General features: G+C 49.2%; 1 protein-coding gene and 1 long non-coding RNA gene across 3 annotated transcripts in view; one reads left to right on the forward strand and one right to left on the reverse strand.

The window, feature by feature from the left end:
• Positions 1-11774: 11774 nt before the first annotated feature.
• Positions 11775-14628, reverse strand: LOC111560197. The gene is made up of 2 exons (XR_002741929.2): positions 14424-14628; positions 11775-14292 (listed from the first exon to the last, which is right to left on the reverse strand). It is a non-coding gene; the product is annotated as an uncharacterized LOC111560197 (long non-coding RNA).
• Positions 14629-15622: 994 nt separating this feature from the next.
• The window catches only part of CCDC149 (coiled-coil domain containing 149), a 100641-nt gene continuing 94074 nt past the window's right edge, over positions 15623-22189 (forward strand). Inside the window, exon 1 of one of the 2 annotated variants that reach the window (XM_023253246.2) lies at positions 15623-15755. In XM_023253246.2, the coding sequence (XP_023109014.2) occupies positions 15708-15755 (48 nt within the window). In that variant the 5' untranslated portion in view covers positions 15623-15707. Of the gene's footprint in view, positions 15756-15907; positions 16139-22189 lie in introns of those variants that run through there. The other variant, XM_023253249.2, reaches the window with a different exon arrangement.

Genomic DNA, 22189 nt, shown 5'->3' on the forward strand with positions numbered 1-22189 from the left:
CTCACCGGCAGGAAGGGGGAGTTCAATCCGACCAGAGCGAAGGGTATAGGAAGGGGAGAGAACAAGTGTAGTTTGGACAAGTTTGCCAGGGTCCACGGCCCTCAGATGCTCTCTGATCACAGGTGATGATGTGCATTCCCGAGAAAGGCCATTCAATCACCTCTCTGTTTTTCATTAAGCAGGTACCCCGCTCTCTTTCCACTTGAAATAATTATAAAGATGATTATGGAAACGCTAGTGGTGGCGCTAATGATTAGGAGGGAGAAGAGATTTTGTAAAAATTTCCTAACCTACTCAGAAATCTCTGTCTCCCTCAGAAGAATCCTTGAGATCATCATTCATGAGCTGTCGTGGGCGATTTCCACTCCCTGGGAGCTCACACGAGAAGGAGTCCAGTGGATTCGGGACAGCTTTTGAGAATCAGCAGAGCAGGGCATCTTGGCAATCACTTTGGAGAACAGAGAAGTCACAGAGCAGCACAGGCCACCTCTGAATGGGCCCCAACAGCTTCCCCAGACCATGGGACTGAACACCATGGGCGTCGTGACTAGTTTTCCCCACCCTCAGCCTTTCAGAAAAACACCCGTGGATAGAGGTAGAGTACTGTGCTAATCAGGGTGCTTATTCTTCGTGGAGGCAGACGGACCAGCTAAGTGCATGACACGGGAGCAACCTGGCAGATGGAGTTGAGCAAGAATTCAAATCATTTCAGTGGATCACAGATGTCAACGAAAATAAAAGGGGGGTGTGTACTTCCCAGCCTGTTCTGTGGAGTGCAGCCTGCCCCTCTTGCCCCCCCGCCTGCCTTCCTTTCTGGACTCAAGGCAGCTCCCAGATACATTAGGGGATGACAGGAAAATGGCTCTATTCGACGCAGACCACGGGACACCTGTCTGCGAGTTTGCTAGGTCAGGCTGCCACAACAATGTACCGCAAACTTGGGGGCTGAAAACAAAAGCCACTTATTCTCTCGCCGTCTTGGAAGGGCGGTCAAAATGGAAGACACAAGAATTGCTAAGGCTCCGGGGTGGGAAGGTGCATAGGCGGTATGATGGCCATTCAGAAAGTAGGAGAAATACAGGAGGTCAGTGCCAAGCCTTCTTCCACTGACTCCACCATCCACTCTGTTGGCATTCCTAGGCATCCTTCAAAATCAATCTGTACCCACTTTCTTTGGTTCTCCCTCCACCACTGCCTCCTCCTTCCTGGGCATCTACTCCGCCGAGGCACACACTCCTAATCTTGCTTGACCTCTTTGATGCCAAAACATCCAATGCACGTATCTCCAGGAAAAGCACCTAGCACGCTGCTTTGGACACAGCAAGCACTGAGTGGCGTTTCCCCTTTATCTCTTAAAATCCTTACCACAACGTTAGGGGTTTTCATTGCAAATCAAATTTGAACTGAGTTTTTAGAGAAGATCTGGTTTATGCGCAAAGACACAAAGGTGCAATAGAATCCTTTCAAAGAGCTCTCTTGCTAATGCTAAATCGTGGGGAACGATGCATTTCCTGACATTTTTGGACTCCCAGACCAGAGATAGAATATGATAAAGCGGGGAAGAGGGGTGAGCGGTTTTATAAAGGTTCTTTTGTCCCATCTTTCTTCCAGACTATATTTTTATTTTTTATTTTTTATTTTTTTTAATTTTTGGGACAGAGAGAGACAGAGCATGAACGGGGGAGGGGCAGAGAGAGAGGGAGACACAGAATCGGAAACAGGCTCCAGGCTCTGAGCCATCAGCCCAGAGCCTGATGCGGGGCTCGAACTCACGGACCGCGAGATCGTGACCTGGCTGAAGTCGGAGGCTTAACCGACTGCGCCACCCAGGCGCCCCATCTTCCAGACTATATTTTTATTTGTGATGCAAAAGGAAAGAATTCACTTACAGCTCATGGATGTGCACAGGTGTGCGCGCCCTGACTTTTGTCCAAGTCCAGTCTTACCTAAGGAAAACATACCTGCCCTGAAAAGAATGTAAGGAACTCTAAAGAACTCCAGGGAGATAGAGGATAGTCTGCGTGTGCATGTGTGTGTGACTGTGAGTGTGCGGTGAGAGAGAGAGACAGGGAGAGAGAGAGAGAGAGAGAGAGAGAGAGAGCACAAGTGTGAACAAGCTTGAATTTGGGTATGTTGAAGAGGGGAGGGTGTGGTGGATCAAGTTAACATAAGGAAATTTAATCCGCATTTGACTGCTTAGCCAAACATATAAGTAGTACCTAGAGAATGACATCATTATAGGGGAAGGGGATTGTCTGTGAGTGGAATACTTGAGGCTTGGAGAAGATTTCAGCACCTGCTTTAATCAACCTTAACACTATTTTTATGAAGATTTATACTTATAGAAGTTTGAGTAGTTTTCCTGAGTTCCTTCCTTTTGCTTATAGTTTGGAACTTTTCCATGGTTTTGGACGCAAAGAAATGCAGCTGTTTGCTCTGTGAGAGCAAGGGAAAACATATATTTATGCTGCGTTTGTAATACAGAGAATGTTCAATTGAGAGTGGATGCGGCTTCTTGCCTGATGTTTCAACTTTGCTTTTTAATAACACAAGATCCTTTCTTCATGCCAATGATGCTGTTGACTCATCAGCATGGCAGAGTGAAAAGAAGAGGGGCCTGAGCATAAAAGCAACTGAGTTTCAGTCCTGCTGTATCGGGAATGACCTTCCTGAATGTGGCACGTTATATTTTCCAAAGCTGGCCCCTAAGTCTCACATCTGCGGGCCTGTGTCCCTGTCTCCACGGTCCAAATGGGCTTGCCATTTCCCTGTAACCAAAAGAATGCCACGGAAGTGACCGTCACGTGTCCCTTCCGAAGCTGGGTCATAAAAGACAGCGCAGCCTCTGCCTCATTTCTAGAACGGAAGCATGAGGAGCTGGGCGGCCAGGGGAGAAGCTGGCCTCTCCTGAAGTCACTAGGCTGTGGAGAAGGCAAGCAATGTGTAGTGACCACGGACAGGCACTCCAGCCCAAAGTCCTGGTCGTCGATGGGCGATATTTGGAAGCGTGGAATCACTACGTTGTACCCCTGAAACTAATATAACACCATATGTTAACTAACTGGAGTTAAAATAAAAACTTAAGGGGCGCCTGGGTGCCTCGGTTGGTGAAGCGTCCAACTTTGGCTCAGGTCATGATCTCGCAGTTCGTGAGTTTGAGCCTGGCATCCGGATCTCGGCTGTCAGCCCGGAGTGTGCTTCAGATCCTGTGTCCCTCTCTCCCTGCCCCTCCCCCACTCGTGCTCTGTCTGTCCCTCTGTCAAAAATGAATAAACATTAAAAAAAAAAAAAAAACTTGAACAGAGTCCTGGTCTTTGAGAAAGAGAAACACCGTATAATTTCACTCGTGTATAGAATGTAAAAAACAAAACAAATGAAGAAACAAACAGAGGGTGGCATCAGACCAATAAGTAAAGAGAATAAACAGATGGTCACCAGAGGAGAGGGGAGTCGGGGGGATGGGCAAAATGGGTGAAGGGGAGCAGGAGACACAGGCTTCCGTTACGAAATGCACAAAGCATGGGGCTAAAAGGCACAGCATAGGGACTATAGTCAATGATATTGTGAGAGTGTTGGATAGTGACAGAGGGTAGGTACGCTTGGGGTGAGCGTAGTGGAATGCACAGAGAAGTTGGATCACTCTGTTGCACCCCTGAAACTAATGTGACATTGTCTGCCAACTATACTCACATAAAACAATTTTTCTTCGAAGTCCTGGTCTTTGAGTTCTTGAAGCCCAGGTGCCGGACAGATGATTGAAGAAGCCTTCGGATGATTCAAACTCTCAGTCATGAAACTTCTCCAGACCTTCCAGTATTTCCAGCTGAGGAACCAGACCTGCCAGAAACCAACTACCCCCGTCATGCCCTTTCTGCCCGGCCAGGCTGCCACGGGAAGGAGGAATTAAATTCCTTCTTATTTGAGTCCCCGTATATTTGGCTCTCGGTTACTCAAGCTCAGCTTTAATCCTAATACACCCTTCAAAGGCTGCCGGTACTTGTATGATAAATTCCCGCTTCCAGAATGTGGCCTCCTTCTAGCCTGATCTCCTGTCACACTCTTTCCCTCCTCTCTGTGCTCGGGTTCAGCTAGTCTCCATGAAGTTTCTTGGTTTTCGTGCAGTTCTTTCTACCCGAGTGGCCCGGCTTCTCAGCTTGTCCTCTTGGCTAGTTCACCAAGTCTTTGATGTTAAATGACACTTAACATGGATTCCCCTACAGTGTACTCTTATAGTGACCCTGTATTTTTCTTTCGTGGTGCTTATCCCTTTGGTGATGAAATAATCATTTGCGTAACTGACACCTGCTGCACCACTCCACTGGAGATATTATGGGGACAAGGCTCCTGTCCCTGTTTCCGGCTCTGTTCCCAGTACCCAAACAGTGCCTGGCACACAGTCGCTACTCAAAGAGTATTTATTGAATTTTACTGAATGAACTTGTCAGACAGCTGACCAAAGTTTACAGGATAGGCTTGTGGCCGTAGAAGTAAGCAAAAGATGAACCTGCCCATATTGGGAGCAACCTACAACCTTGACTTCACAGTTATTATGCTCACAAATCAGCCGAGCTCACCCCACCGGGCTGCGGGCCTCCCGAGTGTGTTCCCTATAGGCTATCTTGAGTGTCATCGGGGACACTTCGGATAATAGAATCTCTCTCTTTAAAAAATTGGTTTATGGATGAAAAAGTCCCAAGTATATAGGATGCTGAGTTTAGCAGAATCTGTATGTAAATTGGTATTTTGCTGGTGATCAATCTTGTGCTAAAAATGGAAAATCAATAAAAAAAAGAAAATCTAAGGGGAAAAATAAGTTGTAGACATTTTTGGTCCAATGAGTTTCCAAGTCCGAGGACACCGCATCTGAGACCAAGGTTACTATTTCGAAGGGGTGTGCTAGAACACTGGACAACCATCTCGTATACACAGGATATGGCTGAAGCTCTCAGGGAGAGAAAAGTTCAAAGGCAATGCTTCCCACCACACTTCCTGGGAAAGGCCCTGGCAGTATCTCCTTGAGACTGAGAAGGAATTCATCATCCGTGAACAGCGGTTCCGGAATCTCTTGAGCTGTAGAGTTCACACAACCGTTGAAGGACAAGAGTTGACTTCACGTGCCACGTAGTGGCGACAGAACCAGCAGTGAACTTAAGGACGCTGAAGTCGCACAAAAAATAATAAAAATCAGTAAAAAAAACATTTCTTCTCAGATCTTTCAACTAGATGCTAAAATGGATTGGCACAATGGAACGATACGGGTGGCACTGAGCAAGGGCAAACGTTGCCAAGTGGCACCAATTCAACCCACTTCTGACTGAAGTAAGGGGGGAAAGCCTCGGGGCTGGTTAAGCATTAATGGGAGAGCTGGTAGACCTATATACATCATGAACTTTCTCCAGATAATTTATGTAGACACCTAATTAACTTTGTTCTACATGAGGGAAGAACATGGGGAAAGAACATGGGGGAAGACATGGGGGAAGTCTCAACAACAACAAAAATAGTTGTTATGAGCTGAACTGCACCCCGCCCCCCAAAGCATAAGGCAGGAGTCCTAACCGTCAGTATCTCAGAATGGGACCTTATTTGGAAATAGGGTCATTGCAGAAGTAATTAGTTAAAATGAGGTCATTCTGGAGCAGGGTGGGTCCCTAATCCAATATGACTGGTGTCCTGTTGAAAGGAGAAACTTGGACGTAGTGACAGATACGTGTAGAAGGAGACACAGAGAGAAGCTGGTCACCTGCAAGCCCCAGAGAGAAGTCTGGAGCAGATCCTTCACGGTCAATTTTGATTTCATACCTCCAGCCTCTGCAACTGTGAGGCAGTAAATTTCTGTCGTTAAGACCACCCGTTCTGTGGTCCCTGGTTACAGCATCCCTGGCTAATGTAGCAGCAAAGCTCCATAGCAGAGTGCGCGGAGCTCAGAGAAGGTCCTGGATCCACCCTTACTAGCTATATGACCTTGGTCAATCATTTAAAAACTCTTTAAAATTCTCAGCTTCCTCTTCTTTCAAATGTACATAATTGGGAATGATAGTCAAAACATCCAACAACCCAGAAGGTACAATACAGAGGCTACCACTCACACAGGCAGCCACGGGAGAGCCACTCTTGAAGACTCGTTACAGCCTTGGACAGCTAGATGGGCACCAAGCACTTAGCGCCACCCGGGCTCTGTCTACCCATGGTCAACTCTGGCCAGAAAAACCCATGGGGATCGAGCCACTGTGGGGAACCACACAGGGCTCTCAGAACACGATAACAGCTCCCTGGAAGTGCCCACCTGGCTCCCTGCTGGGCTGGGCTATCAGGTGAGGGAGAGGTGTAAGGTATGAGGTTCATCCCAGGGGCACAAGGCATCTGTTATTTACCCACCTGCATGGAAGTATTTTACAATTTCAGGAACCTCCCTGGCTTTTACCTGCTGCATACCAGGTCGAGGATAATTACAGATATTACATGGTTTTGTGAACGTTAGGCGAAGTGACACACATCAAGTGCTCAGCAAAGTGCCTGGCATATGGCAAATGCTCAATAAATGCTAGTTTACATTATTATTGAGAAGGATGGCATTCAAGTAGAACTCAAGGAACGTTTACTTAGCACCTACTATGTGCTGTGTTCTGTTCTGGGCACTAGAAATACAGAGATGAATGTGGTCCAGTCCCTGTCCTCAAGGAATTTATTTTTATTTTTCTAAAGGGTTTAAAACATGTTTGTTAACTTATTTTGAGAGAATGGAAGAGAGCATGAGCAGGGGAGGGGCAAAGAGAGAGAGGGAGAGGATCCCAAGCTGGCTTCACACAGTCAGCACAGTCAAGCCTGATGCGGGGCTTGAACTCGCAAACCGTGGGATCATGGTTCAAAGAGGTGGATGCTGAGCCGAAACAAAGAGATGGATGCTGAACTCACTGAGCCACCCAGGTGCTTCTCAAGGAATTTTATTTTATTCTTTGCTACTTCCCTGATCTTCATAATGAAGGGAAATGGAGTCTTTCAATGTTTTAGTACCTGTCTTCGTAGGTTCCACTGCCCTTTCCGCACAAGATGTACTCATACTTTCATCATGAGAGTCTTTCCTTAGGGACTCTCCTATGCCATGGTTTGGCTTAGGGGATTCCTGAACTGATAGAATCTAAACAAAACAAAACAAAAAATTTATACTGAGGTGCCTGAACTCAATTGATTTCATTTCCATTAAGGTAAAAAAGAAAAACGTCAAGCTTGGTTGATATGTGCCCAGTATTGTTTTTTCAAAGAGGGCATCAAAGGATCATTTGTGATAAAAATCAGAATTGCTCCTGTGGTAGTTTGTTTCCAAAGACGATGGATTTCTTTGGAATCCTTCTGTCCCATTAGGCACATGGATGGCTCCATCCCGTCTTTATCTAGAGGTGAGGTCTATGACTCTCCTCTCTTGAAACTCGGCTGATTTGTGACTCCTTTGACCAAAAGGTTGTGGGGGAAGTGATTCTCTGTCAGTTCCAGGACTGGCCTTTAGAGGACCAGCAGTTTCCACTTTGCTATGGTCTGGATGCTTCTGTCTCCTCAAAAGTCACCCCAAGGTGATGGTATTAGGAGGTGGAGCCATTTGGGAGGTGATTAGACCATGAACACTCAGCCCTAATGACTGGGATTAATGTTCTTATACAAGAGACCCCAGAGACCCAATGCCCCACGGCATTAAGATAACAGTGAAAAGATGGCCATCGAAGAGGTGGCCCTCTCCAGACACTGAATCTGTCTGCACCATGGCCTTGGACTTCCCAGCTTCCAGAAGTGTGAGAAATAAATGTCTGTGGTTTTTAAGCTACTCAGTTTATGGTATTCCATTATAGCCTCCTAGATGAACTAAGACATAGTTCTTCCTTGAAGCACCTGCTCTTGAGAAGCTCCTTCTGGGAACCTGGCTTCCATGTAATGAAAAGCCCAACATGGAGAGACAGGAGTAGGTGTTCAACTTGCCAGCTTCAGCTGAGTTCTCGGCTGATGGGCAGCATTGACTGCCAACATCGACTGCCGGCCATGTTAATGAGCTGTCTTGGACGTCCAATCCCGTTGAGCCTTCAGGGAACCACAGTCCCAGCCTCCATCCGACCTCCACACAGGAGACTCCACATGAGAACGACCCAGATGAGCCCAGTCAACCCACAAAACCCCAGGAGACAATAATAAATCAATGTTGGAACCACTGGGTTTGGGGTGTTTTGTTGCAAGGCAATAGATGACCAGAATTTCAGTCTTCATGAACTTCAAATATTCTCAACTTCAAAGCATTGTGAAGAAGTCGGAGCATTGGAACCGGAAGCTGGGCTGCGGGCACAGCTCTGTCCCTAACAAGCTCTGTTACCTTGGACAAGGTGCTTTATCACTTTGGGTCTCTATTTCTTCCCCTGTAAAATAAAGGGTCCAGATCTCTGAGATTCCTCATATCTCTAACACTCTATGGTGCTGTGATCTTTCTGGGATGATGCTTAACAGCACCTTCACTAACCTTTTGGACAGAGTTCCACCCAAATGTAAAATTCTGCTTCATCTCATAGAACTATAGACCCTCAAGGTCATCTGGCTCAATCTGCTCATTGTATAGATGAGGACACCAGTTCACAGAATGGTGAAAGTGTTCCAGCTCCCACACTCACTGCTTCCGTTCTCCTGCTTTTGTCCAATTACTACTTCCTTCACCTTGAAAAGGAGTCATCGCTTTATCTGTTTCAAAATGATCTGGGATTTGGTGAGTCAACTCACCCACTCATGTTTTCTGTATTTTTGTAGTCTTTGATCCTGCCCTCTCGCAGCTTTCCAAATGGACCTAGTTTTTCTTTTTTGTGTGTTTTTAGTCTTTTTTTTCCCACTTTTTTTTTATTATGGTAGAATATATAGAACATAAAATTTGCTGTATTAACCATTTTTAAGTGTACCAAATGGATCTAGTTTTCACGATTCATTCCCGATTCCTGAAAAGGGTGACTATGTGACATAACATAGCCGTGAAGGACGATTCTGGAACATTCCTCCATGGTTCTGCAGTGTTCAGCTGCTTGGGGGACTTGGCCACTAGACTAAGAGCCTTGAGGACAGAAGACAGGGTCTTAACCTGGCTGTTAGAAGACCCTCCTCAGATCTCTTATACTACCTTAAGATTGCTTTTCCTGTCTCATGGGAACAAACAGGTTAATAAATGGCAACTGTCGTGTCACACGTGTGCATGCATGTGCCTTTTCCCCCAAAGGTAAGCTACTCAATGGAATAGCAGGGACATGGTAAGCTCATAAATACCCTTGTTGACAGCCTCGCTTTAGAAATCGTGTCTCCTTGCCAAGTTGTGTTTCTGCTAGAGAACAAAGAGAAATCTGCCCTTTGGTGACTGAATGAGGTCAAAGCATTATAATCAGTGTCACCAAGGGCTGACAGCTTCTGCCCCGCGGATGTAATAAAAGTGAGCAGATCACTGCCACTCTTGGAAACATTTGCTCAAGTACACCCACACACCATGGCTGTGGGACCGCAGGCAAACACCTCTTTGCCCCCAGACCAGGGAGGTGCAGCAGCTCAACCGTTTGGACTCTGAAAAGAATCCCAGCTTTGGTGGAAAGCAGGAAGCAGGGCTGGTACTATCTGTCTCTGATGGGAATGAAACGGCAGTAAAACCCTTTGGCTGGCCTTGTATCTTGGGGTCTTGAATCTCCTTGTCTCACTGCCGCTGCAAGTTGCAGAGGAAGGCCGGGCTCAGAGAAGCTATTCTCACACTGGGAAGGGTTCTCTTTGCGGTCACGGTCATGGCCAGGCTGGAGAGGCTGCTACCAACTGGGAGAAGGCACATCATTAGATAAAAGGCATGACCCTGTATGAAGGGAAAAGATAAAAATCAACATCCAGGGTTCTGAAGGACAGCCTAATGGGCAATAAATATTTTACTAGCTCCGGCCATTTATAGGGAAGGCCACCTTTTCACCCTGTCAAATTGTTTCCTTTGTGGGTTTTCCCCCCCCTCCCCCAAGTCCCATTACTTTTCCAGAGTGGGGAAGGAAAAACAACATTGTTGTCACTTCACTAGTGAATTCTGTACACACAGTAGGTTCTAGATAATGTTAGTTCTCTTCCTTTGGTGTCCCTTTTCATTGAAATAAGCCTGCCCGTCTCTACTGGGTAAAAACTGTCCCCCCCTCCCCGAACCCTAAGAGAAAAATCGGACCCGAGGACAATGTAGGTGATCCTATTTTAGACCATCATCAGACTTTTTTTTTTCTTTTTTTTTTTTTTTAATAAGCCTTGCAGAGCGACAAGGTCAGTGCCTCTCTTGGCCTGCAGAAGAGGCCAGTGGCCCCCAAATCAGACGTTTCTATTTTCAGATCCCCAAGTCCGGAGAGCGCTAACCTCCAGTGTGCTGAGGGCCACGCAGCCAACCCGCCCGTGGCTCAGGCCCGCAGCCTCTCTGCATTTATATTTCCATAAATTTACATCAAATTTGTGCTGAATCATATCCCCCCACGCAGAAGAAATGAACTACATTATCAATAAGTAAAACAAATTTGAATAATCTGAGAGCAGAGTGCCTCTCCCTGTATCTTTTCTATTTAACTCCTTCCTTGGGCCACCTCTCACAACACTTCCCCCACCAGCCCGGGGCGTATTTCTCCCTACTCAGCCCTGCCCCACGGTTTTCCGCCCTTCTCTCCCCCACCTTCCTGATTTTCTGGCCTCCCATCAGGAGCCCCACTGGGCCCTGAATCTCCCTTTGTCCCTCCTTTCCTCCCTTTCCTCCTCCAGCCCTCCTTGGCCCCTTCCCTGGACTGACTTCTCAGTCCCCCTTCTCAGAACTCCTCCCTCGCAGGAGCTGCCCCTCTGCCTCGGCTCATCCCCACCCCCTGCCCCGCAGCGCCCCAGCCAATCACGCCCGCGCCCGCGTCCCTCCAGGATGGCAATTGCGGGGTCCCGGCCTGCCAGGCCATCATCAGCCCCACTCAGTCATTTGAGCACCTCAGCGGTGGTTCAGCGGGGAGTGGAACTTCCTTCCACCCCCTGCTGCCCGGCTGATTGGCAGCCAGCGGGGCTGGAAAGGGGAGGGGAGCAGGAGCATCTGATTGTTTGCTGCTGGGCGAGCAGGGCTTAGTGGTGGCAGAGAGAGGGCCCAGGAGCTCAGGAGGCTAACAGACAGAGGATGCTCTGAGTCAGGAACCCCCGGACAGAGTCCAGGTCTGTCTGTTGTCTGGCTCCCGGCCCTGCTAGGGAAATGATGGATGAGGGGCTTTGCAGAGCATCCCCAGGTAGGGGGAAGAGAGGAGGCTTATCTTTTATAGAATTGAGGCCAGTGGCCCAGGGGACCTCAGGTCTCAAGGCTCCGTAGGAGGCCTGACTGCCGTAGACTCCAGGACCTGCAGACCTCTGTCCTCTCCCACGAAAATCAAGAACAAAGGAATGCACTTAGCAACCAGGCCAGGGGGACTCCTGGCAGGATCTGTCTAAACGGCCCTCCTTTGACAAAGGTGAGAATCGGGGACCCTGGCTCATATGGAGTTAATTTTTAAAAATGATATAAATATATAATGCATATATATATATATATGTATGTATATATGTATGTATGTATGTATATGTCAAATACGTCACTGTAAATCACTATCGTTCTGAATCATTTTCTTCCCAGGCTCATCAGACTGGGTTTCCTAACTCAGGCCAGAGAAGAGTAACTGGGGGAAAGGAGTGGTCGTGAATGTTGCCCCAGTTGTGTAGTTCAGAGAATAGCTGAGCCAAAAATCTCAACTGGAGATTTGCTGCTAAGTTTCCTTTAATGAGAACACTGACATTTTTGCTTGGGCGGTCAGAATTTGAATTGGAAATACTGTCTGGAGAAGTTGGATCAAAAGCTTTAGGGCCTTCCCATGTGTCTGGGGCTGTTGGGACTTGGCCAAAGTCATCTTGCAAGTCAGTAGAGATGCTGTGACAAGAGGCTAGGTTTCTAACAATAAGTTCCAGTCGTCCTTTCTTTCCAGGTCTCTCCAGAGATTTTTTTGTTTTGTTTGCATCAGAATCTGCTGGCTCCGTTTCTCAGATGAAGCTATTCTGGATTGCCACATCTAAATCCCTCTCAAACTTTTGAAAGTGAGAAGCATCACTCAAAAGCATCCAAAGCATGCTCTTCTAACACTCCACGTACATATAAATAAATAAATACAACTGGCCCTGGGGCTATGAATAAATATGGAAAAATTGAGACCCTGGAGACTTTTCAGAGCGCTAGGGGTGGGTGTGGAAATAGAGGCTAAAGCCATCTTTTCATCACTTAGTGCCAGGGTGGCAAATTTAAGACAAGGGCACCTGGTTTTAAATTGGTCCCGTGCAAATGGACTGTGGGGCGGAACATTTAATGTACCGCTTTTTATCAGATATGAGGATCGTTGGTGAGCGGTCTTATTTTTTTCTTTGAAAAAAGTTAACCACAATATAATTAGCTTTGTTTTTGTCAGCCTGGGCTGCTGTTGATGAGGTATCTAGAGGCCTTCTGGAATAGGTGCCTAACAGCTTAAACTGCATTTAATTATTATTATTACTCAATGTCAGGCTACATAAATGAAAAGAGATAAAAAAGAATCGCTTGCAGCTACATTGCCTTGGTTGGTGATTTCATCACATCTCACAAGCTAAGCAGGTTCGAGCTGGCACTTGGGGCATAAAACCTCTAAGGAAAAGCCAGGCAACTGTGGATGCCATTTCAACCGGGTCGGAAGTTTCTCCACGCGCTGGGGACGGTAGAGGCTTGCCACTCTTTGATTTTCCTCCCCAATACCTCAATACCTCAATAACTGGCTGACTTTCTGCAGGGAAGGAAAGCACATAGGGGAAACAGAGTCACACGGAGAGTTGTCTTAAAGGTACCTGGTCTCTCCTGTGACCATCCCTGGGCTCCCAACTGCTCACTGATTATCCTGCCGCCTGAAATACCAGCTGAGTCTCCAAAGCAGCAGGGGTACCGTGAACCTCAGCTATACATGGTCACTGGAAAGGAAGGGCTGCTTTCCTACCTGAATGCACAGACCAGGAAGCAGCGGAAGGCAGATGGACCACGTTATGCCTGCTCTGCCTACAGTTTGTTTCATCGACAGGTCGGATGAGACCCAGATGGTTTGCCAGAGGGCAATATATTGGCAGACGGTGCCTTGATTCGTAGCGTAAGGCATTGATCAAGGCTGTTAGGAACAAGTGCCTGGCACCGAGCTAACCCTAGACATTCAGCTCAGGGACGAACCTTCTTTCTATCCCTTTGGATTAAAAAGAGAGTGGGTTAGGTGGTCCCAGCATGGTCAGAAAACCGGAAGCCTTAGGCTGCCTTCCAGCCTCTATTTTCTCTTCTTGTTCCCTAGAACATCCGCTTGCAAAGCCTTGATGGTAAGGCTTGCAAACCCTCCAGGACAGGGCCCATGGTCTACGATGTCGTGGAACATTCCCAGGATGCGTACGGTATTTGTACATAAAAGGCACTGGATAAATGTGCGACCTGGCAGACTGGCTCCTTGTCATAGCCCCTGGCCTGCCAGGATCTGTTGCAGAATCTTTTCTAGACGAAGGCCCAACAGGTCCTGATGCCAGAGGCTGCTGCCTTCTACGGGCCACCAGGGAGAGTTCAGACCATCCAGGCTCCTCGTCAGGAGTATCACCATCCACGTCAGTTATCTGCTGATGCGTGGGTGGCAAACCACCCCAAACCCTAGTGGCTTCACACACAACAGCCATGTGTTTCACCATACGGTCTGTGGGTCAGCAAATTGGGCAAGGCTCAGCTGGGTAGTTCGTCCGCTGGTTTCAGCTGGGCTCCTGCGTGAACCTCTCATCTGTGGCACCTGGGGGTCACTGGCTTCACTCACAGCTGTGGCAGCTGGCCGGTTGTTGGTCGTGAGTCCATCATCCAGCAAGCTCTTCCGGGCTCGTTTCCACGGTAGTGATCACAGGTTCCCAAGAGCTTAAGCAAGGAGCCCCACTACACAAGCGCTTCTTCACGAGCGTCTTTGTGTGCACAGTTGGAAACACTGCAGTAGCTAAAGCAGGTCACGTAACTGAGCCTGGAGTCAGAGTTATAGACAGTGGCTGGGACACCGGCAGGGAATTATTAATGCCGTTTTCTGAACAATGTACCGCGCCAACAAAACAAGGCCGACAATAAAACGCAGTATTTCCATCTCCCAGGTGTGGTACTTCTTTTTCAGGCTTCCAAGATGCTGAAGAGGGCCTCTGGGAGCCAGAAGTCCTGGTTGAGTCTCTGTTTCTCCACGTTTCAGATCTCGGTAGCCACATCTGATAAATGAAGAAGACAGCCATCTCACAGGGTTGATCCAGGATCCACAGGGGGCTAGAAATCATAAAGCCACGTTGGCAGTCAGGCTTCCACAACTGTGCAATAGGTTCACAACTCCTTCTCAACCTACCTGATTGGTGGTGGTCCGTGAGAGGAGTTTAGGAGACCTCGGGAAGCCATCTTGAATAATAATGATTCATATGTTGAAGATTTCCTACCCTCTGTAACTCTCTTCGGTCCTTCCTCTCGGGAAAGTCTCGTTTGATGCCAGTAGGGTTTTTTGTTTTTGTTTTTTTTAAGCTTATTTATTTTGAGAGAGAACGAGAGAAAGTGACTGCAGGAGGGGCAGAGAGAGAGGGAGAAAGAGAGAATCCCAAGCAGGCTCTGCACTGTCAGCACAGAGCCCCTCGTGGGGCTCGAACCCACCAACTGTGAGAGATTATGACCTGACCCAAAAACGGAGTCTGAGGCTTAAGTGACAGAGCCACCCAGGCGCCCCATGATGCCTCTAGGTCTTAAACACCTCTCCTGACACATGTGCAGCATCGTGCTCAGAGCTTTTAGTCCTATTTAGAATTCAATATTGTTTTATTTTCAATATTTTCGTTTGCTTCCTATTTGTGACAGCTGATAATTTGAGAAATAAATATAAGAAAACACTGGAAGCTTTAAAAACAATGTTAACTATATAATAACAGGAGGTTCGCTCATTCATGTGACCAACACCTATTTGTAGAGCACCTACTATGTGCCAGGCCCTACACCTAACATTCATTAGAGAACAAGGCCACCACCCTGTCCCGGTGATGCTTACTTTCTGGAAGTGGGTCAGGGGCTGGTTAGACAGTTGGGGGGGGGGGTAGGGTTGGTTCTTGCAGGGGACACGCAGGTGTCTGTTGAGCCCGCCTCCGGCCCAGGGAGAGCAGGCATCCAGGACACAGGAGTCACCTGCAGGTTGAGACCACCCGCTGCCGTCCGTCCCTTCCCTTCGAGGCCCCGCACGAGGGTCGGGGGCCGGGGCCGGCGCAGGGGTCAGGGGTCCCGGCGTGGAGGTCAGGCGTGGAGGTCAGGGGTCGGGAGCCGGAGCAGGGGTCAGGAGTCGCGGCGCGGAGGTGGGGGGCGGGGGGGGGGCGGGGGGGGGGGCGGGAGACCCGGCGGCGCGGGGCGGGCCGGGGCCGGCGGGGCCCTGGCTGCGGGCCGGGAGGCCGCGGCTCCTCCTCCCCTTCCTCCCGCGGAGGCGGACGTTGAGTCAACAGCGCGGGCGGCCGCAGGCGGCGGCGCGGCGGCTCGGAGGCGCCCGGCCCTCTCGGGGCCGCGCGGGGCGCGGGTGGCGGCGGCGGCGGCGCGGCGGGAGGAGGCGGAGGCGGAGGCGGGCGGCGTCCACGAGGCCGGCCCGCGCCCGCAGGAGGAGGCCATGAACGGCGACCGGACCGAGAGCGACTGGCAGGGGCTGGTGAGCGAGGTGAGGCCGAGGCGCCGGCCAGGCGGGAAGGGCCGGGCCGCGCGTCCCCGCCCCGCGCCCGCAGCACGTCCCCCCTCCCCCGGCCCGCGCCCCCCAGGGTGGCCAAGCGCGGCGGGGACGCGCGGGGGGCGGGGGACGCGCTGCTCCCCGCCCCCGCCAGGTGCGCCGCTCGTCGCGCGCCTCCCGGGCCGGCCGGGCGTCGCTTCCACGCCATCTGGTGCCGGCTTCAGGGGAGGGGCCTTCCCCCTCCCGCGGGGCTCGGCCCTGGATTGGAGAGCGGAGCGCGGGGGGACCCGGCAGGAGAGGAGCCAAGCCCCACCTGTCTTCCCGGTCACCACCGTTGTGGAGCCCAGCGATTGGACGGCCCGCGCTGAAGCGGAAAGGTGGTGCCGGGGAGGGGGGGGGGAGATCCGGGACCTGGGGTTCCCCCCCCCCCCCCCGGGCCAGGTGGAATTACCTGCGGTGGAGGTTAGGGTGGGGGGAGTTCGGGGTCCTCCGTAGCCTTCATTCAGTCACTTACTTCTGTCAACACGTGTGTCTTGCGGGCCTACTCTGGGTAAGGTGGAGAGCCATTTATCAAAGGAGCGAACGACAGGTGCGGAAGGCACTCGATTCGTGCAAGCAGAAAACACCAGCCCTCTTCCCCCCAAACCCCATTTGTCACAACCACCCCGGGGTTGGCTTTTAGTCTCCTGAGCTATTGCCTCTTCAACCCAGCCTGAGTTTTTTGGCCTGGGAGGGGCTGTCCGGCTTCTGCAGGTGACAATGAGGGCTGATGTCTCCCTGTCACAGGTAGGTCACTCGTCCTGACTTACCGCCATATGTGATGGCAGTTCCCGGTGCTACCTAGCCTTGCTGAGCACCCCCCGCCCCCCAGTTTTCCATTCTCTCCGTCCCGAGAACCATCCCTTTGCCCAAAGCCAACTCGGGGCCTCTTTGACTTTACTCCTGTGCACATAATGCAGGGTGTAGTGATTTGCTCTCTTCCTTCCCCTGTGGGATGTTAGAAGGGAAACCCTTATACTTTCTCCTGTAATCATTTCCAGGGCCTCCAGGTCAGGCGGATAAGAGTACTTAACGTCTGGTGTGTGCAAAGCGTTGTATTTCTGAAGAGGAATAAGATGTCATAAGTTCTTCCTGGTTTAGTTTGTTTACTCTTGGTCTAGTAGCTGAAAACTCCTAACTAGACAGTGTTCGGACGCATTGTTTTGCGGCCTGCGCCCTCCCGTCTCCTCTAACTCTCTGGCTGTATGTCAAGGGACAGATCCTCCAGGGAACTTTCAAGAATCAAGAATCATACCCAGTAGTCCAGGAGGCTGGGGGTGCGTCTTCATAAGAGTCCAGGATTAGGCTCTGAAATGGCAGCAGAATGTTCTCTACTCCAACAAATATGTATCGAAGGTCTATTAGCAGCCAGGTACCTCGCTAGGTGCTTGGGATTCAGCGGCAAAGAAGGCAGGCAACCCCTTCTGCTCTCAAAGAATTTCTGGAACCTATGCTACAGTTTGGGAGAGTTACGCGATAAACATGAAGAGAATGCTAAAGGGTGGAAAAGCAGAGGAAGGAAGTGCTTCATTGCATCCGAATATGCCTCCCCGAGGTGGCCTTCCTTCTGCCTTGCGCTGACCACGCTACTGTGGCCTGGTGGTCTCCCCACCGGGATGTGTGTTTTACTTGGCTTTGATCCAGGGGCCTACACACCGAGCTCCATACCCAGCGGGTGCTCAAAAAATGCTTATAGAATAAATCAAGATCCTGACATGTGCCTTTTAGGAGTTGCCTTGCCTATCCCAGCTGGATTTCTTCAGGGTAGTGCATTCGTGCCTTCCACAAACACTCAGTAAAGGCTCTAGGGCGTGGAAGGCACACAGCAAGGAGCTATGCTTGCCCCTCTCCTAATACCTCATGGCTGTTTCTTGAGTCCTTCATCAGTGTTAAGTATTTTACATAGCCTCATTCTCATAATGTTATAAAGAAGGAATTATTTCTGATTTTGCAAGTAAGGACACTGTGGCTCAGATAGGTTAAGGAGCTTGCCAGAGCCTTACAGCTGGAGCGGGCAGAATTTGAACCCTGGTCTGACTCCAGAGCTTGGAATCATTAGGCCATACTTTGTATGTTAATCACTGGTTCATCTCTGTGTATCTTCAGCTAGACAGCAGGTTCTCCAAGAGAGAGGACCATGTTTTAGTCACCTTTGAATCCCCAGTGACTAAATCAGTGTTCCTCAGACTACGATCTACAGATCACCTGCACCCCAGTCATTTGGGGAACAAAGAGCGCAAAGAGTCACTGCATTTTGGGGAAAAATGCAAGTTTTAAAGTCTCTCCCCGGATCCGTTGTGCATTTCCCCCTCTTCACCGTGGATCCATCTAAGTCTTAACCCCCCAGTAGCTGTGAATGGGACCTTATTTTGAGATCGGGTCTTTGCAGATGTAATTACGTTAAAGACTGTGAGATGAAATCATCCTGGATTTAGGGTGAGCCCTGAATCTAATGACTGGTGTCCTTACAAAAGAAAGTAAAGATAGATTTCAGACACAGAGATACAAGGGAGAAGACAATGGGGAGGCACAGAGAGGGAGGCCATATGAAGATGGAGATCGAGATCAGAGTTGCACATCGAAAGTCCTGGAATGTCAAGGTTTGCCAGCTGTCACCAGAAGCTGGAAGAGGCGTGGAACAGATTCTCCCTTAGAGCCTCCAGAAGGAATCAGTTCTTCTGACACCTCTTGACTGTGGGCATCTGGTCTCCACAGCTGTGAGAGAATACATTTCTGTGTTTTAAGCCACCCAGTTTGCGGTAACTGGTTATGGCGGCCACAAGAAACTGATACACTGATGGCATCAAAATGCCCAGGGGTATAGCCTAAAATCTGCTCTTCTCAGACACTGAGCTACCCAGGGGATTCCCCTGCCCCACTCAAGTTTAGCTGGCCGGGTGTGGACTGGGCCTGGCGTGGAGATGCCTGCTACGTAGCCAATAGGATCCAAGGGAGAGAGTGGTCAGTGGCTGGTGGTGTTTCAAAGTGATTTTGGAATCCAGCCAGAAGAACTGGGGAAGACAGTCACCAGACATCTGACCTGAGCTGAGTGGGCCTTTCGACGGCTCACGTCGATTTCTGCAGAGGACCTGGTTTCTGCCTCCCGCCCTGGACACGCACTCCATTGCCCTTCCTGCCCAGAGCCCTGTGCTGCCTTTTCATCGGTCTGCTTCCGCGGCTCGCCTCTACCAAGCCGTCTTCACTTAAAATGATCCTACAGAGATCAGTTTTATTTTCATATTTTTAGTATAACTAGCTGAAGTTGCAGCCCACTCGTAGGCCCCAAAGTAAACACGGCCATGCATGTGAAAGAAGCCTGGCTGATGTTCTCTTTTAGAAATTGAATGTCTGGGGACGGGGAAATGTTCTTCCTAGCACCACGTGAAGTGATCTTCCAAAAGATCTCTCTCTCTCTCAGGGAGAGATCTTGAAATGCAGCCATGCAGACAGTCAGTAATTTTTTATTTCTAAAATAAAAATGCTGGCCACCTCTTGGCCCGCTGCCTTATGATAACCCATGCCTAGTTCAGTTTCACTATTTTCACCATTTGACTTTTGGTTAATTAATTAGATAGCAGTCAGCGTCATATTCTTTTTTTTTTTTTTAATTTTTTTTTTCAACGTTTATTTATTTTGGGGACAGAGAGAGACAGAGCATGAACGGGGGAGAGGCAGAGGGAGAGGGAGACACAGAATCGGAAACAGGCTCCAGGATCTGAGCCATCAGCCCAGAGCCTTACGCGGGGCTCGAACTCCCGACCGCGAGATCGTGACCTGGCTGAAGTCGGACGCTTAACCGACTGCGCCACCCAGGCGCCCCAGCGTCATATTCTTTGAGTGTGTTGTGTAACCCTGCACCTCTACCAAGAATAGAGCCACTGACATTGGAAAGACAGAGATTGAATAGGCCCTATGGTTAATGGTGTGGCTTTGGGTCTGCGTTGTTGACTGAGCTCTGCGGGTGAATCTTGGCTCTACTTCTCTCTGGGTGCAAATGATCAAAAACCCAACCCAAAGCGGTTCAGCTCAGGGAATTTATCGGCTGATGTTGTGGGTTGAATTGTGCTTCCCAAAAACATATGTTCAAATCCTAACCTCCCAAAGCTGTGAACGCAACCTTGTTTGGAAATAGGATCTTTGAAGATGTAATCAAGTTAAGGCAAAGTCATTAGAGTGGGTTCTTAATCCAATGACTAGTGTCCTTACAAGGAGAGGAAAATTTGGATGTAGGGATGCACAGGGAGAAGACACTGGGTGAAGTCACAGAGGAAAGAAGGCCATGTGATGACAGAGGCAGAGACCAGGAGTTATGCAGCTAAGGAGTTCCAGAGATTACTGGAAACTACCAGAAGCTAGGAAGAGGCAAGGAACCGTCCTCCCCTGGAGCCTTATTAGGGAGCATGGCCCTGCTGACACGTTAATTTTGGACTTTCAACCCCCAGGAGTAGAAGAGAATGAATTTCTGTTGTTTCAAGCTGCCCAGTTTATGGCAGTTTGTGACAGCAGCTGCAACAAACCAATACAGCTGACCTGTCTAGTAATTCCAAGAGAGGAGTGGTTTGGGCCCCAGCTGGATCCCACACTTAAATGGGCACTTTCTCTCTATCCGTGAGTCTCCTTGCTGTTTGTCTTAAGTCTCAGCCTCCCGTCCTTTTCAAGTTCAGAGAGGAAGACAGCAACTCTTATGTAGTACGTCCCATACAACCGCAGGCGTCCCTCCATTTGAACCCACTTAGATCACTCACCTGGCCTGAGAGACAGTGGCTCAGGAGTGTGGTAATCTGGTTGTGGGCCCTGCCCAGGAAGGCCACGTGGCCTGAGAGTAGGCAGGCGGCAGGGGCTATTTGCCCAAAGCAGAATGGCCTGGAAAAGTCCCTGCACTGTGCAGCTTCTCTGAGCCTCGTTTTCCTAATCTTCAGATGGGTAATGCGTACGTACCCCGTAGGTGTGTGAGGGGCTTGTTAGTCCTTGGCCCTCTGCCTGGCAGGTGGTGCTTAGTGAACGTTAGTACAATGAGCATGAACCTCAGGACAGAAACTTGGGCATTCATGAAATGAAAACGTCTATATTTGGCTACAGCATGTGAATTTTGATTACACATTCCCAGGGATGGAAATGTACTTTGGGTCGGAGTCCTGTGTCTCCCTTTCCCCCAGCCTGTGTTTAAGTTGTAGGGGGCTTAAGTGGTTCTCAGCCGCTGGCAGGGGTGACGGGGTAGGGGTTACGCATCCCGTCTGGGCTACTTTCATATAGTCACAATCTCCTCATGTTTCGTCTAGTATCTAGTCATAGGTCACGGTTGTGTCTCTCCTTGTCCCCCTCTCAGCAATGGCTTGTACCCCACCCACGCTACTTTGGGTGAACGAAGAACAAGTTGATCATTTGTTCATTCGCGGCTCTGAGCCTTGCTCAGAGGACCTTGCTGAGCAAGGGGGACCCTGCTCTCTTGCCCAGGGGAAAGTCAAGGGATTCATATTCCGCTGCCCCCAAATCACTCCTGAGCTGACGGAAACTTTTGGAAACTATTGTGCAGTTGTCTGCATACATACACCACATGACACCGGGGGGGTCCAAGACCCTTGAGGTTATTGTCTACTTCCCCAGAAAGAAGGGTGAATTTTTTGGGTTAAGTTTAAGCTACTTTAACAAAGATACCTACCCTCAAAATATGTTGTTTTAAATAAGGTGGATATGTTGGTCTCTTTCATGTGACAGTGGGTGGTGGTGCAGTCTGGGAGGCCCTGCTCCGTGAGTCATCTAAGAACTCAGATTTTTTTTACACCTTCTTACTCCAGTGTGTCTTAGGGGGTGGTCCCCAACTGTATGTATGAAGCTGGTTGTTGCCATGTTTTTGTCCCAACCCATGAGAATGGGGGGAAAAAAAGGGCAGGGGGAGTCCAGGGTGAGGGGCTTTTTAACATTAGGGATGACTTCTGCTCACATCCCATTAGTCTGAGCATAGTCACGTGGCCACACCTAGCCATAGAGGCTAGGGAGGCTAGGGAATGGAACCTTATCTGTGCCCAGCTTGTACTTGGGAAGGTTCTCTTATCACCACTGAGATGGTTTTTCACAGTTTGGGAGGTTCAAGAGTAAGAAGGGTACATAGGACATGAAAAACATAACCACAAAAGGAAAAAAGAACAAATTGTATTTTATCAAAACTTAAAACTTCTGCTCTTTGAAACACTCCTTTAGGAAAATGAAAAGATAAGCCACAGACTGGGAGAAAATTTGTGCAGAACAGAAGTCTTATATCTAGAATATATAAAGGACTCTCACAACTGAATAATAAGAAAACAAGCAGCCTAATTTGTAAAATGGCAAAAGAGGGGTGCCTGGGTGGCTCAGTCAGTTAAGCATCAGACTCTAGATTTTGGCTCAAGGCA

The sequence above is a fragment of the Felis catus genome, chromosome B1 (genome assembly GCF_018350175.1).
Source record: "Felis catus isolate Fca126 chromosome B1, F.catus_Fca126_mat1.0, whole genome shotgun sequence".
NCBI lineage: Eukaryota > Metazoa > Chordata > Mammalia > Carnivora > Felidae > Felis > Felis catus.